Source organism: Protopterus annectens, chromosome 3.part1 (assembly GCF_019279795.1).
Source record: "Protopterus annectens isolate FY-2018-M chromosome 3.part1, PAN1.0, whole genome shotgun sequence".
NCBI lineage: Eukaryota > Metazoa > Chordata > Ceratodontiformes > Protopteridae > Protopterus > Protopterus annectens.
Window position 1 is genome coordinate 1,877,656,601 of NC_056732.1, and position 24,020 is coordinate 1,877,680,620.

At 42.0% G+C, this 24,020-nt stretch overlaps 1 protein-coding gene across 8 annotated transcripts in view; it reads left to right on the top strand.

Moving 5' to 3' along the window:
* Positions 1-24,020, top strand: part of PITPNM2 (phosphatidylinositol transfer protein membrane associated 2) — a 3,395,372-nt gene that overhangs the window by 3,275,464 nt on the left and 95,888 nt on the right. For all 8 annotated transcript variants that reach the window (XM_044067911.1, XM_044067913.1, XM_044067916.1 and 5 more), the window contains one exon: positions 14,323-14,471. In XM_044067911.1, coding sequence (XP_043923846.1) covers positions 14,323-14,471 — 149 coding nt within the window. The remainder of the gene's footprint in view (positions 1-14,322; positions 14,472-24,020) is intronic.

The window sequence follows — 24,020 nt, forward strand, 5'->3', positions numbered from 1 at the left end:
TTTGTGAATAAGAAATTATTTGAGCAAGCTTTAACATCTGAAATTTGTTTCCGACCTGTTTTGTGAATTATACTTGCAGTAGGGATGAGCCACTCCTGTATATTCCTACAATACCAACCAGATGGCTCTCGGACTCAAATTGGGAAAACTGGAACTTTTTGTGGCAACAAGTCATTTTAGCCATGCCTCCTCTGATACCATGTTGCTTGTCCCTATCTTACATAGATGACATGCAGGCAGGGTATTTCATTTAGATGCTTTAATGCATACAAACACATCAGGATGGATAGCGGCATCATAAAATACAAACAAGGTGGCTAACAGATAGACCTTACATATATACATGCTTACATCTCAACAGCTGACTACAAAATGGCAGTCAGACTTGCACGTGCTCAGTATTTATACACTTGTGCAAGCCCTTAGATAGCTTCTTAAAGGTACATACACACACATTGATCTACAGGTTTGGTATACTGGGCAGTTGGGAGTATTGGATTATAGAGGGCAAGACACAAAGGGAAGGAATTCATAAAGGTTACCACAAGGTGTACAGTGTACATTATGAATAAACTTTCTGAATGAATAGACAACAAAAGCACTGTGGTAGGGGCTGTTCTTGAATTCAGAAAAGTTACCTCTAGTTGTTTAAACAAAAAAAACTCCACTCTGTAGAAGCTCTCTTCACCCTAGAGAATGCTGATGTCTGTGGGGTCACTGAGAAGTCATTTAAAGCTACGGATTTCACACTAGCAGTGCCAGGTTATTGTGTCTTCCACATATTTAGACCTGCTACTGCACAGACAGGATCTAAAGGTGGAGGTGTCATGATTTACATCAGAAATAAATATACCTCAAGGCTGGTCAAACAGGACAATGCACTTGAGTTACTCCTTGTTCAAATCACCATAGGTAAAATCTAATACCACTTCCTTGCAAGCTATAGGTCCCCCTCTATGACCCAGGAAACCCATACCATGTGTTTAAACTAATTGGAAACACTCACCATCCAACCAAATACCATATTCATAGACAACTTTAATTATTCCAATATTAATTGGGAATCCTATATGACACCACAGGCACAGAGTCTCCTAGATTTTGTAAACACAAACTTCCTGGACCAGACTGTCAACACACTGACCAGGGGTGCAACCATGCTGGATGTGGTCCTCACTAATATGGGAGGGTGCTGCACACCCCCTACTGTAATGCCTTCCATGGTAAGGTCAGACCACAAAATGGTCTCCTTTGAAATAAATATAAAACCTCGACACCCAGCTAACCCTGGAATATTTAGGAACTACTCTAAGGCTAACTTCCTGCTATTAATTGATAACCTGACAAAATTTCAAGCCCCCCATAAACCCTGAGAACACTGTTGCGTATACAGAACTGTTTGCAGAAACCCTATAGAAGCATGTTAATAGCTGCACAGAGCCAGCTGTACCTACCAGGAAGACATACAGAGCTAACTCAAAAAACAAGCCACCCTGGTGAAATCACAAAATCAATAGGCTTTATAATAAAAGGAAAAAAATCAAGGCAAAAATTAGGAGGTGCAGCTCCCAGCAGGATAAAAGCACTCTCATAAAAATAAACAAACAACTCAGAGGACAAATAAAGTCTACCAAAGCCAAGTTTGAGGTAAATTTGGCCTCCCAGGTTAAGGACAACCACAAAGCATTCTTTAGCTATTTCTACAACCTCAAAGACAATACACAATTCTGTGCAGAGCTCATTGTAAATGAAGCCACTTATACTGAGTCAGAAGATATAGCAAACCTCCTTGCTGATAAATTCAGCTAGAACTTTACCCCTGTTTCCCCTTCAACCTTCCATCAGGAAATACCGTCATATATAACTGTTACCACTAGGGAACAGGTCCATAATGCCTTCTCTAAGGCCAAGAATACTGCAACAGTGGGCCCAGACAATGTCCCAGGATGCCTTCAGAATAGCATGAAACATGACCTATCAGGCCCTCTGGAATTGTTGTTTAACTGCATCCTCCAAACAGGCTTTGTGCCTCATGAATGGATAACAGCAACTTTCATCCCTCTGTACAAAGGTGGTCATCTACCGACCCTGGAAACTACAGACCCATAACTCTCACTAGTCTTATATGCAAAGCAATGGAAAGAATTATCATGGAGATGATCAGTAGAGATATAGTAAACCTTCAGACACTATACCCAACCCAGTTTGGTTTCGTCAAGGGCAGATCATGCCTACTCAACCTGGTGGATTTCTTGGAGAAGGTCACCAAAGCAATGGATGAGGGCAAAATGGTTCATACTGCCTACCTTGACCTGGCCAAGGCATTTGACACAATACCCAACTCAGGCATTTTTGACAAACTCAAGAGGTTAGATACAAACCCATATGTCACCTGGTGGATAGCCAACTGGCTCACAGACAGGACACAGGAAGTTAGAACTCGGGAGTCCACCTCTACAAAGAGGACATTCACAAGTGGAGTCCCTCAGGGATTGGTTCTTGGACTGCTCCTTTTTGGCATTTACTTTTCTGAAGCCAAGGCCAAAGTCAATGATCTCTGACTAAATTTGTAGGTGATTGCAAATTAGGAACTGTCATGGAATCCCACACCTACACAAATGGTCTCCAGGAAAGGCTGACGCAGACAAACAACTGGTGTCAGAGCCATGGACTAAAACGAAATGCCAAGAAATGGATAATAATATCCTTTGGAGAGTGATTCACCCCTGGTAACTGTCATATTGACAACACACCCCTTAAGAGTCGACCCAGTAGTCAGGAACTTAGGGACACACATAGGCAGTAATCTAGCCTTTGACCATCATGTGTCTACAGTAGTGAGGAAATCATTCTATGTTGTGCAACTTATAAACAAACACATGGCATCTAGGTCCAAGGAAGTCATTGCTGCACTATATTCAGCATTTATCGGACCTTTCATTGAGTCAGGCATATCCAACAAATGGAACGTCTACAGAGGTTCCTCACTAAAAGAATACAGGGTGTAAGTACAATGTCCTGTGCAGACCACCTCAAGATCTTATCCCTGTATTCTGTGTCATACAGGCTGTTGAAGAAAGATCTATGCCTGACATATAGGGCATTGTCAGACCCCATTCTGATGGACCTCCTGCATATCCACAAAACAAACAGCACCAGAATTATCCATTCTAAAGACTTACACCTTGCCTGTGATATAAATAGGACCTGTTGGAAAGACAGGTATGTATCCCAGAGACTACATCATCTCTGGAACAGGCTTCCCATCCGTGTGAAGCAGAGTTCCTCCCTAATCCAATTCAAGTGCAACCAGGATAATTGGATGATGAACAGGAAATTCATCCCTGGTTTGGCATCTATGTGTCTAATGGACACAGGTAACCTGTAAATGGTTCATCTCCCAGACCCATGCTTACACGTATCAATGGTATCAGAACTTGTCAGAGATTTGGGATGCATGGCTAGGCTTAAAAAGGCCCTTGTAGTCATTAGCCTATTAAACACCTATGAACCTATAACCTTTGTGAATCCTCTGAAAGTCTCTTGTTTGTAGACTGTCTATTGGTTATGATGTGTTAGTGCAGTCATTCTGGAAATATCCGACAGTAGAGATATCATCCGGCAGACTATTTATTTCCTCTCTAGTGTCCTTCCATAAGATTCTCATCTCTCTCTAATAATAAACCCCTCTCTCCAGGCTCTTAATTTTCCCTCCTGCTCTCACTCCTCTTAATGTCATTCTATTTTGCCAGTAAAATACTGTTATTTCTCAACTCCATATATTATTAGAAATACAGTCAGTATTTTGAATAACTGTTTATTAGTTTACTTGGCATAGACTATCCACTTGTGCAAAGTGTCCTGCTACTTGCTGTACATATTATGTTCTTGATCACAATCTCTCCTAGCGATATTCTGCAAATGCATTTCAATCATTTGTGGGGGTTTTATCCCCTTATACATAAGGTACACCCCAGTCTGTTGTAGAGAGTTTTATCCAATGTGGAGTTTTTCTCCCCTTGTGTATAATTACTTATTGGTTGTTCTAAAATGTTTTTGTGTGTGTTTGTGGAGCCTTTCTCCCCAACTCATAAAATATTTAATTTGTTGCAGGACCTTTCTCCCCTTGTATATAATTACTCATCATCTTATTGTACAAAGATTTATCTGTTGCGGGGCTTTTCCCACTTGTATATAATTACTTAATAACTATTACTGAAATGTTTTTTTAAATCTTTGGTGGAGCTTTTTGCCCTGGACATCTGCTAAAAATGGACCATTGTCTCAGTTGGACTTTCCTGGCTACCAAAGAACAAAATAAAATTGCATCCAGTTGTGTTTTCTGACAATACAGATAAATCATCAAGGTGTGCTTTTAGGCATTTGTGCTTCCCATGGTAATGTTCACTTATCACAGTGGTCGCTGTAATGTTCACTTATCAGTGGTCGGTGTAATGTTCACTTATCACAGTGCTCAGTGTAATGTTCACCTATCACAGAGTTCAGGGTTGCTAAGTCACGGCATCTGCTTGGGATTTGGCTGGATGTTCTTGATTCCTCCTATATTCCAAAAACATGCTGAAGGTGAACTAGTAATCTCCCAGAGTGTGTGTGTGTGTGTGTGTGTGTGTGTGTGTGTGTGTGTGTGTGTGTGTGTGTGTGTGTGTGTGTGTGTGTGTGTGTGTGTGTGTGTGCGTGTATGCGTGTGTGTGTGTGTGCGTGTGTGTGTGTGAGTGCTTGCGTGTGTTTTATATGTATCCATTCATGCACACCCACACACATCCTGTCATTTATCGGAGCCTTTTGTAGGATTTTTTTTTTTTTGTCTTATGCTCACTGAGTGTTAGGTTAGGTTATGCCTCCCCTGTGACACCTAACTGGATAAAGCAGGTAACAGGAAACTGAACAAATAAAAGTCATTATATTCCTTAAACCATTATTTATAAATCCATCTAGAATCCATGAATTAGTAGTACAAAATGCAGAAGGTATGCAAATTGTATCTGCATTTGTGTGTTTTATTTTTTTTTCCCTAAATGAATCCACTGTACTTTCAAAGAAGCCTTTTTCCAATATTGTTTCAGCATTACTTTAAAAAATACTGTTTGGATCCTGGGTTCAGCCTCCAGACAAGGATCAGAGTTTTCTTTTCATGTTGAGCTCTTAAACAGAGAAACATTCATTACTAAGGGAGTACTTGTACATTGTGAATAGACTAGCTGTTATCCTGATTCCTTTTAGAGTGGCCTGAATGTTAGGCTTGCAGAATAATCTAGGTGTTAAACTCTATACTATGGCTTTGCTTGTTCAGTGGGTCTACAGTACAGAGGCATTAGAGATGAAACCTGGTTGTTATGATGGTGAAGGTCATTTCAGAGGTGTTCTGCTCAGGAGGGCAACATGAAATGGGGCATTACAGAAGATGGATTACAAAAACAAGTACCAAAATTAAGCTGATTTACATTAGGACACTTTTTGATTAAAATAAAGGAGCAGATGGCCTGCACACAGGCAGAAAGAGCAGCCCAATGGGTGCTGGTCATTCATTTGTTCATGGAAGAAAATAAGAAAAAGGACCATTGTCAGTCTGACCTCAGTAATAGAGAAAATGCTAGCATCATTAGTGAAATAAGGAATCATTCAACAAATAAGTCACCGTGGCAAACAATGCGCTTTGCTGTGCAGATTCATGATGTAAGGTCACACATGGTCATGTCAGCTAAATCAGAAATATTTATGCGTTGGCTGAGTAGGATGGTGGATCATAGAGCTATAAGGATAAGACAGTGGGCATGATATACTGAAAAGCAGAGGATTCCTCTGCAGCTGAATATAACTTTGAGTGTTCATTTCCAGGTGTGTGTGTGTGTGTGTGTGTGTGTGTGTGTGTGTGTGTGTGTGTGTGTGTGTGTGTGTGTGTGTGTGTGTGTGTCTGTGTGTGTCTGTGTGTGTGTGTGTGTGTGTGAGAGAGAGACAGAGATGTACTATAATGATAGATTTGAATGGACAGATATATATTAGGTCTGTGTTTGTCTGAAGTCTATATTATTTTGTCAACGTTTTATTTCCATGAATACTTAATCAACTACCCCTTTACATCGAATATCCATTCATCAAATGTTCACATCAGCAAACATTTATCGTAGGGAAGCAAGTTAGTTGGCCATCATTAGAAATTTGCCCTTTTTCCCACTGTAGTGCAATCTTGGAGTTGGTATAGGTAGGTAGGAGGGTGTGTGGGGGGCATAGCTCTCCACCTTGGTGGGTTTGAAATAATGTAGTGTATGTGTGTTAATTACTGTGGTGGACAAGTAATTCCTGTCCCCCTGAAAACCATTCGCTGATGTGAACATTCAATGAATGGATGTTCGATGTAAAGGGGCCGATTAGGTATTTGTGGAAATAAAACTTCAATGAAGTAATATAGACCTGTTTGTCTGTTTGTATGTTACAGAACAAATGCACATGATGTGTGTGTATCCAAGTGTATGCTATAGTACAAGATTCTTTTGTATTGTGTTTTTAAGTTTGAATTTAACAGAATTAGGTATTTTTGTATTATGTTGGTAAAGTAATGGGATTTTTAATAAAGCAATCTGTCTCTATTCTTATTTTATGTTTTTTTATTGTTGTAATGCCTGTTTCTTTTGTTTCACCATAATTGTTTTATGATTTGAAGTCACTTTTTTTCTGATATTTTTCATTGTGTGATGTTCCACCATCATGTAATTCTCTGTGGAATATCCTTTGACCTTTGATGTCATGTTAGGTTTTCCATTAACACTGTCAGTTCAGTACATGAAAGCAATTTTTCCCTAATAACAGCAGTGATGTCTGAGTTATTGGTTCAACTTCTGATGCTGAAATTCTAAATCATTACAAGGACAACTGTCCTTTGAGTTCAGCAAGAAGTTCCCACGACAGCACTGCTGGTGAGGCTGTGTGGCTGTAGCCGTACGGATGAGGCAGTGTGACCTCGTCCATACTTTACTGAAAGGCATTTAGGATATCATGAATATTATGGCTTCAGCTAGGATGTAATGAAATTCGTTTGCTGATGATTACTAATTACTTTCATTTTGCGGTCGTACTTCCCAACCAGCTATTCCAGTGCCTAGGTTACTAGCTGATCCCAGGTCCAGTGGGCTGTAGTCAGAGCTTCCTCCATTTGTACCAGGGAGCTGACAGCAGGGTGGCTCCCTTTTCACAATGCAAAAGATATAGAAATAATGCTGCAGTATAGGCTTGTAGAAATCCTGAGTTCAAACAATCACTGTCTGATATATATGGAGTCCCACAACAGGATTCATAATTGCACTAATCTGCTGACCTGATCTATTGCTCTGAGTGGATCACTACTAACCTGATGCATTCCTATCACTGCATCACTGCTAAGACTGAAAAGGGAAATCCAGATCATATAAGGCCTTTGACACTTATGCTATGTTATCTGTCTGTCCAGTATGACTGAAAACAAACCAATGAAATCCAAAATCCAAAACTGTCCAGGGCAGCAATCTTTGCTTTATGAAAAACACAAACACTCCATACACTTCTAGCGTCTCAGCTGAGTGATGTAACTACTGGCACAACACAACACCTGTATACAAACAAAACCAACAAATCAATAATACAATAATACATTACATTCAATTAAAATAAATTAGATTAAATTCAATTAAATTAAATCAAATTGCATTAAATATTTCCAATTAATGTCATTATTAAAACCTTTAGGTACTAAAGTCTCATATTTTAAGATGCATGTACATTCTTTGCACAATAACTTCTGTTTAATCAACTATCACTTATGACATAAGCAATCATACAGTTATATAAATGATAAACCATATTCACATATTTTTGTTGCAAATATTATATTGTCAGTCAAACATTACATAGCTCATTCAGTTCCTCCCTTCCTATAAACCTCATTCCTCCTCTGAAACATTATTCTGCATGTATTGTTCCCACAATTCCCATTTCTCCTATGTAATTTGCTTCTAACCTTTTCTACAGATCCCAGTTCCAGTTGTTTTATCTCTGTTAACTATATTCATAACTTCTAGTACAGTTGTTCTAGACTTTGATTTCCATTTTCCAGTAAATGCTTTGTTTTGGCAGGTCTTACTATTTGTAGGCAATTCCAATTCTGTATCACAGCCATACCACTCAACTGTCCAGATTTTCGCAGAATGTCCAGATTTTTGTCTCATATTTTTGGTCTGTTCCTCATAAAAGTTGTGATTTTCTGGCAAATCACTGGGCTATACACTCAAGTGCATTAGCCTTTCTGTGCTTATGTACTGTATAACTGCATTGTTTAACCTGATTTAACCAAAAAAACCAAACAAAAAATATATCTTGTTTGCTAACTAGAATAGACCAGTTTCCAGGCTTTAGTTTCAGTGTTCAGAGCTATCCAGACCTTGCTGTGGTAGAGGGAGGTCCTACTGCTTACCAGTAGGAGTGGTGAGCATTATACTGCCTGTCTAACACTAGAGGAGTGGTGTCCAGCTCTGAAATTGCAATTGTATTGACCATTTTGGGCTAATTTCTATCCCTTTCAGCTTTCTGGCATAAATACCTGTGTTTGCATGTTTTTGAGCTTGTTTTAGATCATCAGATCCTGGTTGGGCATCCTACAGACTTGCAGCACCGTGGGGTTAAGGTTAAACTATTCCCGGTACACGAAAGCTAGGAAGCCTTAATTTGTTACAAGCTTTCACCTCTCCTTGGTATTAAGGAGAAAATAGTCATGGGCACTAGACAGCCTACAATTGGAAGTACCTTGCCAAAAAGTAAGGGAAAACAGCTCTTGTACTACACAAAGAAAGCACCTAACCAGGTATGTCCAAGGGTCAGCTTCCAGTGATTTCTCCTGTCCACCTGGTGAATCTGGGCATACTGGGACAATGCAGCAATTGCCTCATGTACACAGACAACCCTCTTCTCCTACCACTAAACACTACAACTTGTGAGAGATGCACTTACATAGCCAAACTGGAAGCAAAGCTCTCTCCAGCCATGATTGTGCTAGACAGTCAAGAGGAGAAGGTTAATACCCACACAACACCTCAAACAACACATAGTTCTTCAAAACCCAGACCACCAAAACCCACACATAGCAACATAAAACCCACATTTTAACATTAACCTGTCCAAGCAACAAGGACCTCCAAAGCTGAAACGCAAATAAACACCACCCCAAACACAACCAAAGCATCACATAGCTCACAACACCAGTGTGCCATGCAACAGCAGCCCCCTAAGGCAAGACAACGAACCCAACACTTTAGTCATAGGTGACTCTATAGTCAGGCACACTGATGTCCCACTCACCAGGCTGAATAAGGAGAAAATTACAGTCAGCTGCCTGTCAGGTGCCAGGATCTGTCAGATAACGCATGCACTCAAGTCACTCCACAAAAGGTACAAATATGACTCTGTCATTGTCCATGTTGGAGTGAATGACTTGAGACATACCACCCTGGACTACATGAAAAGAGACATGGAAGAGATATTGGATCATGTAGCCCAGGCAGGTGTGACCCTAGCCCTGAGTAGCATCCTGCCATTGCCCAGAATGATACCACAGTATAAGAACAAAATGATTGACTTCAATAATTGGCTAAGCTTCTGGTGTCATTCAAAGGGGATCCAGTATCTGTCTGCCTGGGATGACATCATCGACAAACCACGATGCTTTGTAAGAGATGGTTTGCACCTGTCACCCATGGGATTCAGGTTACTGGCTAAAGCTCTTGCCACCCCTATAGTGCCTTTTTTAGGCAAGGTTCAAAGGATAAAACTACCACCGTAATGGGTACAAGCAAGCAAAATCTAAAGGTAATGCTACTCAATGCTGGAAGTCTAAACCTCAAGATGCACTCTCTCGAGGCTCTCCTAAAAATGGAGAACATTGATATCTGTGCAGTAACTGAGACCTGGTTCAAAGCTCCAGAGAGCACCCCTGCAATACCAGGCTACAACTCATACCACACTTTTCGGCTACCACACCAGGACCAAAACATTAAAGGTGGAGGAGTGTCCATATTCACCAAGGATATTCACACCTCCAGGATGGTTGCCCAACACAATGCATCTGAAATTCTCCAGGTGCAACTAACACTAGGTAAGACTGCAATACAAACTGTAGTTTGCTACAGATCCCCCACCATGCCCCAAGATTCTCACTACACCTTTCTAAATACACTGGAATATATTAATTTACAACCAAATACCCTAATACTGGGTGATTTCAACTACCCTGCCATTAACTGGGAAAACTACTCCTGTACCAATACCTTTGCTCAACAATTCTTGGAATTCATAAATTCCAACACCCTAGAGCAACTAATTCACCAGGGGTACCAATATTCTAGACCTGGTCATTACCAACATGGGAGATCGATGCTCCACACCAGTGGTCACCCCCTCATGGGTCAGATCAGACCATAAGCTAATCACCCTTGACATCTGCATCCCACCCCCACCCCCCTTTAAGGAAACCTCTGTAAAAAACTTCTCCAAAGCCAACTTCATGCTTCTCAAGTCAGAAGTAACAAACATCATGACATCCATGCAGATGGGAACTGGAGGTTCAACTGCTGAATCCTACACTAAGGTGCTGTACGAGCACATTCATTCATGCATGGACCGAGCCATCCCAAATAGAACCAAGATACTGTCCTCTCCAAAAAAAAAAAGAAAGCCAATTTGGTGGTCCCCTGCCATGTCAAGCTGTACAACAGAAGGAAGAAACTGTTGCAGAAAAGAGGAAGAACCCAGGATTCAAAAAACTCCCTCACCAGCCTCAGTAGAAAGCTGATATCCCTCATAAAATCTTCCAAAGCTAGTTAAGGAAACAAAATTGCCAAAGATTCCAAAGATAACCACAAGGCATTCTATAGCTATGTCAAGAATCTAAATGGCGATACTCAGATCTGCTCTGAGCTATAGCAGAATGACACTAGATATACCGATCCCAAGGATATTGCCAATATCCTGGCAGATAGATTCAGTGCCAACTTCACCCCCCTCTCACCCCCTAAAGGACCCATCTCAATACTGAAAGAATGCCAAATTCCAGTAATCATGGCCACTCAGGTAAAAACCGCACTCTCCAAAGTCAAGAATACAGCATCCATGGGACCAGACGACATCCCAGGCTGTGTACTGCATGAACTACAAAATGAACTGGCACCTCACCTATGTGTCATGTTTATTCATAGCCTCACCTCAGGTTTCGTGCCCACAGAGTGGTGCACAGCTACAGTCACCCCACTCCACAAGGGGGGATCTACTTTGGATCCCAGGAACTACCGTCCCATCAGTCTGACGAGCCTGCTCGGCAAGGCCATGGAATCAATTATTATGGAACTTATAAACAAAGACATTGGCAACCTTCAAACACTGGACCCCACCCAGTTTGGGTTTGTGAAGGGACGATCTTGCCTCCTGAACCTGATTGACTTCTTTGAATCAGTCTCCAGAGCCGTGGATGAAGGTAAAGTGGTTCACACAGCCTACTTGGACCTCGCCAAGGCTTTTGACACTATCCCCTACTCTGGAATCATAGATAAACTTACTAAGCTGGGCATTAATCCCTAAGTCACTCGATGGGTTGCCAACTGGCTTACTGACAGAACCCAGACTGTAAAAGTAGCCGACTCCAGATCCAGCTCCAGACAAGTGACAAGTGGAGTACCTCAGGGTTCAGTCCTGGGACCACTCTTGTTTGGCATCTACTTCTCTGAAGTACAGGCCAACACTAAGGGACTCTGGCTTACAAAGTTCGCAGATGACTACAAGCTGGGAGCCATTATTGAATCTCCAAATGATGTGGATATACTACAAAAGGGCTTTACCGAAACAGATGCTTGGTGCCAGAGCCATGGGCTCAAGCTAAATACCAAAAAATGTATAGTTATCCCCTTTGGGAAAAAACATGTACCTGTGAATTACCACATAGGTGGCAGTACACTACACACCGAAAGTGTGATAAGAGACCTAGGGACACAGGTGGACAGTGGTCTCTTTTTGATAACCACATAGCCACAGCAGTTAGAAAATCCTTCTACATGGCACACCTCATCACTAAGGGCTTTTCATCCCGAAAAAAGGAGGTCATTGTCCCTCTGTACTCATCCCTCATTAGACCCATTATAGAATACAATGCCCCATTTGGTATGTACCTCATAAGACATCTGCAATAACTAGAAAGATCACAGAATTACCTCACAAAAAGAAACACATACCTAAAGCAGGTGCCTTATACCGACCGTCTAAAGAACCTCCAGCTATACTCTGTCGCATATTGCCTGCTCAGAGGCGATCTCTGCCTAACATACAAGGCCATGTCAATCCCAGAGTTGTTGGACATGCTACATGTAATGAAATCCCAATCCCTCCGAGCCACACGCTCCAGGGATCTTAACCTTGTCATCACGATGAATAGAACATGCTGGAGGGATAGGTTCCTGACCCAGAGACTCCCCATACTCTGGAATAGGCTACCCATACATGTCAGGCAGAGTGCCTCAATGGCCCTCTTCAAGAGGAACCTTAACAATTGGATGGGAGATAGGAAATTCACCCCAGGGATCACATCAGTAGCCCTGCTAGACAGGGGTCCAGGAAAGTAAATATGTGTGGGAAGCAATAGCCAGGGAATCATTATGGCTAGGCTTGTATAGGCCCTACGGCCGATAGTCTAGTACCTGTCTATGAACCTATGAACAAGTACTAGGAGGATGTGGAGGGGTAAATCAAGAATCAGACACTGAATTTTAAATGTTGTAAGCACTTTCGTCAGAATTTATTAAAACAAACTTCTTCAGACAACAATAGCAAAGCTAAGACCAGTTTAAATAACCCTCCATTAAATCATGTGACCCAAATGGAAATGACATCACTGAAACAAATATTTAGAAATACCACCATCTTGTGGTTCAAAGACTAAACTGCAACTATATAAAGTCAATTCATTCATAAAAGTACCTGGCTACCATACAGTATCACTGGGATAATCTGAGGATTAAAGTCACTAAATAATGATATACATTTGTGTGTCAGACTTCATATCCTCCAAACTGCATGCTAAGAGGAATCCTATTATTCTAGCAACTTTCTAAGTTTATAAGAACAATATTTAAAATATGCCCATATTTTTGGGCCTTTGTACCCCCATTCTGTCAGGCTTTGTCCAGATTTTTTGCACTAAGAGTTTGAGAGGCACGATCACAGCCCAAAATATAATTTCCTTAGTCAGACCACTTTGCTCACTCAGTATTTCTGCATGGAATTTATAAAGTCTATCAAGTCATTACACTCCCAGAAAATATGCTCCCAATTACCTCTTTCTTCCCCCTCATAACTCCAACATTTGCAATGTACCTGAGGAAGTCTCCTGTGGCGTCTACGTGGGGTATAAAAGTACCTGTGGAGACACTTCCAAGCAATGATTCTAAACCTTCCACATTTTCTTGCATATGTTCTCATTTTCCCCACTGTTGTGCGACCAATAAGTCGGTATATGTAAGCAACAGGGCGTGGGCAAAAGCAAGTTTTTGTATTATTCATTTATTTATTTATTTATTTGGTAGTTTTAGCTTTTTCTGAATTAGCAGAAATCCCTTTGGTTTGATGTTTTTTTTTTCAGTCTGTTTTTGTCTCTTTTCATTGGATTTAATGAAATAGATCCTAAATACGTGAGTATATTTATCTGGAGAGAAAGGAAGGTGCATATATGATCAGGAAACTCTGCATCATTAGAAGGGACAACAATGGTATACAACTGAAGAGAAAGGGTCAGAAGGCAGAAGGAGGAGTAGCAATAGAAGGCAGACATTTTAAGAATTACTGTTTAATGAAGAGAGCGGTGAGAGGAGTAAATGAATCTGCATCTATCTAAGGATTTAAAGATATCTGGGGTGGGTGAAAATAAAATGGGTAGGGAAGGGAAGGATAGGGCACTTGTAGTCATTTGGTTGTAGCTGCTTGAAAAATGTTATTGGTCAAATGTCACTTGTCAGTATATACATTTCGTCAGACATATAACATCTTAACAGTGTTATACATGCAGTCATATCTTGCTTAAGTAGATAGCTTCAGCATACAACCTTTAATTTTATTATGAGTTTTTAAAAATCTTAATAGCTTCTGTGAACCAGAAAAGTCCAACTTGTAAAAGAGCATAAACATTGTTCTGAAAATAGTTCCATAGACAAAAGTGTTTATCAACTTCCCTTTTAGTTTATCTGAACTCTGCTGTTACTTTTAATAGCTTGTAAAAGAAATTATTTTCTTTCTTATCTGTAGGTAGATATCCATATTATGACTCAGCCTCCTTCTGGGGAGTGGCTTTATTTTGATACAGAAATCACCAACAGCAGTGGTCGGATTTCGTACATTATCCCTGAAGACAAAAAACTGGGAATCGGTGTCTATCCTGTCAAAATGGTGGTCAGGTAATAAGAAAACCATAATTTTCCCCCTCAGGCTTGTTGCACTGTTTATTCTGTGCTTATAAACACATTTATTATAAATAACATGTATGGAACAGCTATACACAAGTCCCAGCTTTAAGGTCACCCCATACTGTCACCGAATGACAAACTACATGAAGAATTACATGTGCTTTTATTACAGAATGCAATTAAATTCTGTTTTTGTAGGTTAATACAGAGACATAATCTGAGTTTAACATCCATGTCTTCCATCTCAGCACAAATGCATATACTGACAGAAATGCTTACTGACACACTCGTGTGCACAGATATACACACAGACACATGTCCATATAAACACATGCGTATGCACGCACACACAAACATACACACACATGTGTATATGCACATGTGCGTGTGCATGCACACAGAGACATACACACGCATGTGTATATGCACACTTGCGTGTGCATGCACACAGAGACATACATACATGTATATGCACACTTGCATGTGCATGCACACAGAGACATACACATGTATATGTACACTTGCATGTGCATGCACACAGAGACATACACACGCATGTGTATATGCACACTCGTGTGTGCATGCACACACAGACATACACAGTGAAAGTGAATTGTTTGGTCAGCACAGTCTTGCTGTTTTATTTTATTTATTTATCTGTTTGTTGTTTTTTTCCATTTAATGTTTGATTATATGTGCCAGCCTAGGAAGTGGTAATTTGGCTGATTTATTTTTCTTGTAAATTCTGTCCTTTTGGATGAACTCTTCCACATCTAGGTTCCTATAACATGGTAAATTCTGGGCTTTATGTGTTCTGTGTAAACTCTCTCTCTCTTTTGATAGGTCAGCCTCAGTAACTTGGTCCTAACATTCATATGGTAGTATGCTATACTCCAAGAGTTTGAATTTGTGACTTGGTCTCAGTTGGTTTATATAAAATTTAAATCCCAGCTGCACTTTACTCCAACAGTTTGAACTTGTGACTTGGTCTCAGTTGTTTTATATAAAATTTAAATCCAAGCTGCACTTTACTCCAAGAGTTTGAACTTGTGACTTGGTCTCAGTTGTTTTATATAAAATTTAAATCCAAGCTGCACTTTACTCCAAGAGTTTGAACTTGTGACTTGGTCTCTGTTGTTTTATATAAAATTTAAATCTCAGCTGCACTTTACTCCAAGAGTTTGAACTTGTGACTTGGTCTCAGTTGGTTTATATAACTTTAAATCCCAGCTGCACTTTACTCCAAGAGTTTGAACTTGTGACTTGGTCTAAGAGTTTGAACTTGTGACTTGGTCTCAGTTGTTTTATATAACTTTAAATCCAAGCTGCACTTTACTCCAAGAGTTTGAACTTGTGACTTGGCCTCAGTTGTTTTATATAACATTTAAATCCAAGCTTCACTTTACTCCAAGAGTTTGAACTTGTGACTTGGTCTCAGTTGGTTTATATAACTTTAAATCCAAGCTGCACTTTACTCCAAGAGTTTGAACTTGTGACTTGGCCTCAGTTGTTTTATATAACATTTAAATCCCAGCTGCACTTTACTCCAAGAGTTTGAACTTGTGACTTGGTCTCAGAGTTTGAACTTGTGACTTGGTCTCAGTTGGTTTATATAACATTTAAATCCCAGCTGCACTTTACTCCAAGAGTTTAAACTTGTGACTTGGTCTCAGTTGGTTTATATAAGTTTAAATCCCAGCTGCACTTTACTCCAAGAGTTTGAATTTGTGACTTGGTCTCAGTTGTTTTATATAACTTTAAATCCCAGCTGCACGTTACTCCAAGAGTTTAAACTTGTGACTTGGTCTCAGTTGGTTTATATAAGTTTAAATCCCAGCTGCACTTTACTCCAAGAGTTTGAACTTGTGACTTGGTCTCAGTTGTTTTATATAACATTTAAATCCAAGCTGCACTTTACTCCAAGAGTTTGAACTTGTGACTTGGTCTCAGTTGTTTTATATAAATTTAAATCCCAGCTGCACTTTACTCCAAGAGTTTGAACGTGTGACTTGGTCTCAGTTGGTTTATATAAAATTTAAATCCAAGCTGCACTTTACTCCAAGAGTTTGAACTTGTGACTTGGTCTCAGTTGTTTTATATAAGTTTAAATCCCAGCTGCACTTTACTCCAAGAGTTTGAACTTGTGACTTGGTCTCAGTTGTTTTATATAACTTTAAATCCCAGCTGCACTTTACTCCAAGAGTTTAAACTTGTGACTTGGTCTCAGTTGGTTTATATAAGTTTAAATCCCAGCTGCACTTTACTCCAAGAGTTTGAACTTGTGACTTGGTCTCAGTTGTTTTATATAACATTTAAATCCAAGCTGCACTGTACTCCAAGAGTTTGAACTTGTGACTTGGTCTCAGTTGTTTTATATAACATTTAAATCCAAGCTGCACTTTACTCCAAGAATTTGAACTTGTGACTTGGTCCCAGTTGTTTTATATAACTTTAAATCCAAGCTGCACTTTACTCCAAGAGTTTGAACTTGTGACTTGGTCTCAGTTGTTTTATATAACATATAAATCCAAGCTGCACTTTACTCCAAGAGTTTGAACTTCTGACTTGGTCTCAGAGTTTGAACTTGTGACTTGGTCTCAGTTGTTTTATATAAATTTAAATCCAAGCTGCACTTTACTCCAAGAGTTTGAACTTGTGACTTGGTCTCAGTTGGTTTATATAACTTTAAATCCCAGCTGCACTTTACTCCAAGAGTTTGAACTTGTGACTTGGTCTCAGTTGTTTTATATAACATTTAAATCCCAGCTGCACTTTACTCCAAGAGTTTGAAATTGTGACTTGGTCTCAGTTGGTTTATATAACATTTAAACCCAAGCTGCACTTTACTCCAAGAGTTTGAACTTGTGACTTGGTCTCAGTTGGTTTATATAACATTTAAATCCCAGCTGCACTTTACTCCAAGAGTTTGAAATTGTGACTTGGTCTCAGTTGGTTTATATAACATTTAAACCCAAGCTGCACTTTACTCCAAGAGTTTGAACTTGTGACTTGGTCTCAGTTGGTTTATATAACATTTAAATCCCAGCTGCACTTTACTCCAAGAGTTTAAACTTGTGACTTGGTCTCAGTTGGTTTATATAAGTTTAAATCCCAGCTGCACTTTAGTCCAAGAGTTTGAACTTGTGACTTGGTCTCAGAGTTTGAACTTGTGACTTGGTCTCAGTTGTTTTATATAAATTTAAATCCCAGCTGCACTTTACTCCAAGAGTTTGAACGTGTGACTTGGTCTCAGTTGTTTTATATGTTTAAATCCCAGCTGCACTTTACTCCAAGAGTATGAACTTGTGACTTGGTCTCAGTTGTTTTATATAACTTTAAATCCCAGCTGCACTTTACTCCAAGAGTTTAAACTTGTGACTTGGTCTCAGTTGGTTTATATAACATTTGAATCCAAGCTGCACTTTACTCCAAGAGTTTAAACTTGTGACTTGGTCTCAGTTGGTTTATATAACATTTAAATCCAAGCTGCACTTTACTCCAAGAGTTTGAACTTGTGACTTGGTCTCAGTTGGTTTATATAACTTTAAATCCCAGCTGCACTTTACTCCAAGAGTTTGAACTTGTGACTTGGACTCAGTTGTTTTATATAACTTTAAATCCCAGCTGCACTTTACTCCAAGAGTTTAAACTTGTGACTTGGTCTCAGTTGGTTTATATAACATTTAAATCCAAGCTTCACTTTACTCCAAGAGTTTGAACTTGTGACTTGGTCTCAGTTGGTTTATATAACTTTAAATCCCAGCTGCACTTTTAAAAGTTGTAATTTTTTTCTTCACTATTCTTTGTCTTTTCCTAATTTTATTTTTACCTGCTGAAATTTCAGCATTTTACCAAAAAGAATAACATGTCCTGCCATACTATTAATCACACTAATCCAAGGTCTTTTGGGGTTTACTTGCTTAAGCCACGTCTCTACAGCTGAAAGATGCTACTGCGTTACTGCATGTGCATCAACTCTTTTATCAATCTGCCTGCCTTAGGTTAGTAGTTAAAAGTGTTGAGCTGTGAACTGCCTGAATACCAGCTTTTCATCTTTTGCAGATAAGAACAAGTAACCTGACCTGATCAAAACAAGAGGTTATGTACTCACCATAACGTTCGATGTATGGAGTCCATCTCGCCTCACATTCTTACCCATGGGGTCAGAGCCAAATATTGGCTCCGACTCGGCCGATTTTTCTAGCTCGAAGTCTTTCATTGGCTGGGCTAAGCAGGTATCCCATGGTGCACTGCTCCATATCTCCAGATCTAGTTTGCTGCGAAACTCATTTGTACTCCATGCACACATCACATCCAGGTAAAGAATAAGCTAAGCAAGGGAACTCTGCAGATAACAACCTAACCTCCAAATCCTCCAGGAAGGGGGAAGGTGGGAGGGTAAGTAAGAATGTGAGACGAGATGGACTACATACATCGAACATTATGGTGAGTACATAACTTCTTGATGTTATGTAGTCCTATCTCGCCTACATTCTTACCCATGGGACAGCATCCCTAGCACCTACATCCTGGGTGGCTCATAGGAAAATACTTCTGAGAACTGTGGAGCCAAAGGAAGACTTTCCCCTGGAGACCACATCCAATTTGTAATGAGAAACAAATGTGTGAGGAGAAGCCCAAGTAGCTGCAGCACATATATCATCCATTGACAATCTGGCTTGATAGGCTGTAGATGTGGAAACAGCCTGAGTAGAGTGAGCCTTGACTGAAAATGGCAGATCTTTACCTCCTGCTTGATAGATGAAAGAGATACAACTAGATATCCATGTAGATAGGGTGACCCTGGAGACTGGGGACCCCATTCGGTTTTCCGAAAAGGAAACAAAAAGTTGGTTAGACTTCCGGATATATTTTGTTCGGTGCAGATAGAAGCATAATTGTCTGTGTACATCCAACTGGCGAAATCTAAATTCTGCCTTGTTAGAAAAATGGGGAAAGAAGACAGGCAACTCAATGGATTGATTTAGATTAGACACGGAAGCCACTTTAGGAAGGAATGAAGGGTTTGGTCTAAGAGAGACCCTGTCCTTATGGAAGATTAAGTACGGAGGTTTGATAGAGAGGACTTGAATTTCTGAAACTCGCCTTGCTGAAGTAATTGCTGTTAAGAAGGTTGTTTTCCAGGTCAAGAATTTCAATTCGCAGGTAGCTGCAGGCTCAAAAGATGGTACAGTAAGGGCTTGTATAGCAAAATTGAGATCCCAGGGCATGATAGGTTCAGAGACCGGGGGACGGAGTAACAGAGTACCCTTCAGTAAAGCCTTGCATAGTCTATGCACCATGAGACTAGGCTCATTCGCTACATGAAAATTAGAGATCACTGCCAGCTTGGATGGTGGCTGATGCAGAACCCTGATGGAAAAGCATAGACAAAAACTCCAGGACTGAAGTGATTGGAGCTGTGTAAAGCTCAATGCCTCTGGTATGAGCCCAGATAGAAAACCTTTTCCATTTACTAGAGTAAATCCTTCTAGTGGATGGTTTATGAGAGGACGATAATATATGAACTACTTCTGGTGGGAAATTATGAAGTCTGACTAATGATGGAAGTGGAGTAGCCAGGCTGTCAACCAGAGGGTCATCAGGGAGGGGTGGAACTGTCCCGACATGTGTGTCAGTAAATCTGGTTGAGGGTCCAGAGTCCAAGGAGTGTCAACAGTGAATTGCTGAAGAAAGGGAAACCAAACTTGGTAAGGCCAGTGTGGAGCAATCAGAATGATTCTGCTTCCCAAGTATTGCGCTTTCTGAATCACCTTTGACAGCAAGGGAAATGGAGGGAAAGCATAAAGCAGACCGGAGGGCCAATCATGAACCAGAACATCCCTGGGTGACTCCCCCTGTGGGGGGATTTGCGTGAAGTAGTTGCTGCATTTCTCATTGAGGGGGCTGGCAAAAAGGTCGCAGCAAGGCTGACCCCATCTGCTGAAGATTCGCTCTGCAACCAGGAGATTCAGGGACCACTCATAAGGCAGAATAGCTGTGCTTAGCCTGTCCGCAATCACGTTGGACTTCCCCGGAATGTGCGTTGCCACCAGAAACCGTTGGGAAGTTACTGCCCAGTGCCACACTCGCATGGCCTCTCTGCACAGAGGGTAAGACCTGGTTCCCCCTTGCTTGTTTAGATACCACACTACTGACATGTTGTCTGAGTGTATCGCAATCGTCCCTAGAGGAAGAACACTCTGAAGTGCCTGCAACGCAAGTAGCACTGCTTTCATCTCTAGGACGTTTATATGCAGATGTATCTCATGTACTTGCCACATGCCTTGGACTGTCCTACCAAGATAATGTCCCCCCACCCCATCTGGGAGGCATCCTTGGTCACCGTGGCAACCGGGATGGGTGGAATGAAAGGTCTTGCCCCATCCAAATTGTTGGTGCACAGCCACCAACCGAGGTCCTGCTTGCATCTGTCCATGAGCAAGATGGGGTGAGACAGTGGAAGTCTTTGGAGAGACCATTGAACAAAGAGGAGCCATTGGAGAATTTTCATGTGCAATTTCGCTAGAGGGACCAACATAATTGTTGCTGCCATGGTCCCTAGGAGCTGGAGAACCCATCTCGCCTTCACTTGTCTCAGGGGCATCAACATGTGTATCTGTTGTTGTAAGACTTTGATCCTTTCCTGCGGTAAAAATGATCGCATTTGAATGGCGTCTAAGTTTGCTCCTATAAAGGTGACACACTGCGAGGGCAATAAATCAGATTTTTCCCAATTTATTGCTATACCCAACTGGTGACATAGAGTGATGGTAGCGTCCCACGTTTGAACTAGTTAATGCCTGGTGGGGGGCGGTAAGGAGCCAGTCATCCAGATACGGAAACACTTGGAATCCCTGATGTCTCAAGTGAGCCATCACCACCGCCATACACTTGGTGAACACCCTGGGGGCTGAGGTGAGACCAAAGGGCAGGGCTCAAAACTGGAAATGAGTGGCTCCCAGCCAAAAGCGTAGGTGACTCCTGGATGCCCTGTCCATTTTCACATGGTTGTAAGCATCCTTGAGGTCGATGGAGCACATCCATACCTCCTCTCCCAGCAATGGAGAATCAATTGTAGTGTCACCATATGGAACTTGGGCTTGTGTACGTAGTTGTTCAGTTGGCTGAGATCTAGTATGGGTCTCAGGTCCCCTGTTCTTTTCAGCACCAAAAAGAATCTTGAGTAAGTCCCTAATCCGATTTGTTCTGAGGGGACACGCTGGATAGCTCCTTTTTCTAGCAGCTTTGAGACCTCTGAGACTGCTTGATCCCTTTGACTGGGTGGAGCGTCTGGGATTTTTCTGATTGGTGGGGGGTCTGATGTAAGTGGAATGAGATAACCTCCGGAAATTATCCATAATACCCATTGGTCCTGGGTAATGCTTTCCCAGGCTTCCGGATATAACAAAATTTGACCCCCGACTGGCTCTGGATAAGGACAGCTGGGCACACCCTCAGGAATGAGAGTAGGGAGAGCCACGAAAGGAATCATGGTCTCCTGAATTACGGGGGCCCCCTCTACCTCTGGGACGATGTCTCCCTGAATAAACTCCCCCTCCCCTGCCTCTGGAGGGGGGGGGTTCACCTTGTGCGGCAAGAAAAAACCTCTGTGATTTCTTGAACCACATCCCCCCCCCTGCTGGGTCTTGGGATAAGGCCTAGAAGGAAGGGAAAAATGGACCCCTACGGCAGACAGGGTCTTTCCCTCTTGCTCGCATCTGGTGAGGGTGTCTTTCACTTTGGTCCCAAACAAAGAGGAACCATCAAAGAGGGCGTCAGTGAAGGAAGACTTGAAGGCCTCCGCAAAGTGACACAGGCGCAGCCAGGCTTGCCTTCTGAGGGTGACCCCTGAGCTTGCTGCCCTACTTGCTCCCTCGGCTGCATACGAAATGAGCCGCATGGATGAGTTAACAATGGAGTTGAGGGTAGAGACCTGGGCGTTAATCGTCTGAGCCACCGCCTCAGGAACATTACCCGCAAGAGTATCTCCTAACTCCTTGAGGGGATCTCTCTGGAGCTGAGTGAAGTGAGACAGGTAATTCAGCGACCATAAGGTAAAGTTTGCTGATGAGAGGGTACGCTTCCCGTACCAATCCATGGTTCTAGACTCCTTGTTAGGAGGATGGACGGATGAAGAGGACTCTGTTACTTCCTTCTGAGTGGCTGCTGCCACCACCATGGCATCTACAGGGACTCCTTTAGACAGAAACTCTTTGCCCTGGGGGGCGGAAAGAAACTTGTTGGGACACCTGGGTACGGGCTCCACAGAATCAGGGTTTTCCCACACTCTTCAACAAATCAGATCAAGGAGTTCGTCGAAGGGTGGAGACACCGAGAAGGTGGAGGGCTGAGCACCAAAGGCCTTAAGGAATACTGACTCCTTCTCGGAAGGGGCTTTGGACAGCCAGTCACCTCTTTGTTTCAGTATCTCCAGGATATCAGAGAAGGAAACATCATCAGAGGATGACTTGGGGGACCCCTCCGATTCCTTGAGGTCAGTATCAGAGGTGAAGGACTTATCCTGGGAGTCTATGTGCTTCCTCTTGCACGTTTTCTTTCTGGGGGGCTCCTCAGGCATGAACTCTGAAGGACCCTCAGAAATCTGGGGACCACTCGTAGGGGTATCCCTAGGCCCTGGTACTCTGCTGTCCATGGATGGGTGGTGATCAGAAACTCTCACCGGAGTGGTGGGGGACAGAGTGACCAACCCGCCTGATGTAGCTGATGATCTGGCCAGTGTGGTCCGCATAGCCTTGAAGGCCAGCCCCCCCAAATCCGAGGAGCGACCAGTCTCTGAGGCCATGACGGGGGTCAGAGTTCTCCAAGCCGATGCACCGAGAGGGAGGCTCGAGACCGAAATAAGCCCTGAGATGTCCCCCTTGGGCCTGACTGAAGAAGCCCGACTCCCGAACCCCGAGGACGGAGCCAATGGGGTCAGAGCCGATGCCGGCACTGATGGAGCCAAATGGGGCATTGGAGCTGGCCTAGGAACATCACACGGCTCGGAACACTCCGGCTCCGAAGACAGAGATGCGCTCAGAGGAGGAATGATCGAAGACGGGGTCGGGACAGGCTCCGGAGCCGACTGGGCCAGAGCCAAAACAGTTTTGTCAAAACCAGTGACTGGAGGAGCCTCTGAACCACCCTATCAACATCTACATCTGAAAGAGTCCTGAAGGATTTGGAAGACAGGGATGGAGAATGAGATCTCCTCTCAGGAGAAGCTGGTCTGAGATTGCGCGATCGGCTCCTAAGATGTTCCAATAAAATTGGAGACAATGCCGGTTCCATCAATACCGAAACTTCCTGCGGCCCCGAGGACAGTGGAGCCAAGGAGGTTGATGCAGTTTTTGAGATTTTCTCTGGAGGCTCCGATGAAGCTGACAGAGCCGGAGATCTGTTTTTTGACTTGCCAGATTTTGATTTTCCACTGGAAGATGAATCCATAGCCTCTTCAAAAGGGGGTTTCAAGAGTCCCTTTAAAATTAGCTTATTCTTTCTCTCTTGGAGAACTCTAGGACTGAACGCATGACAAAA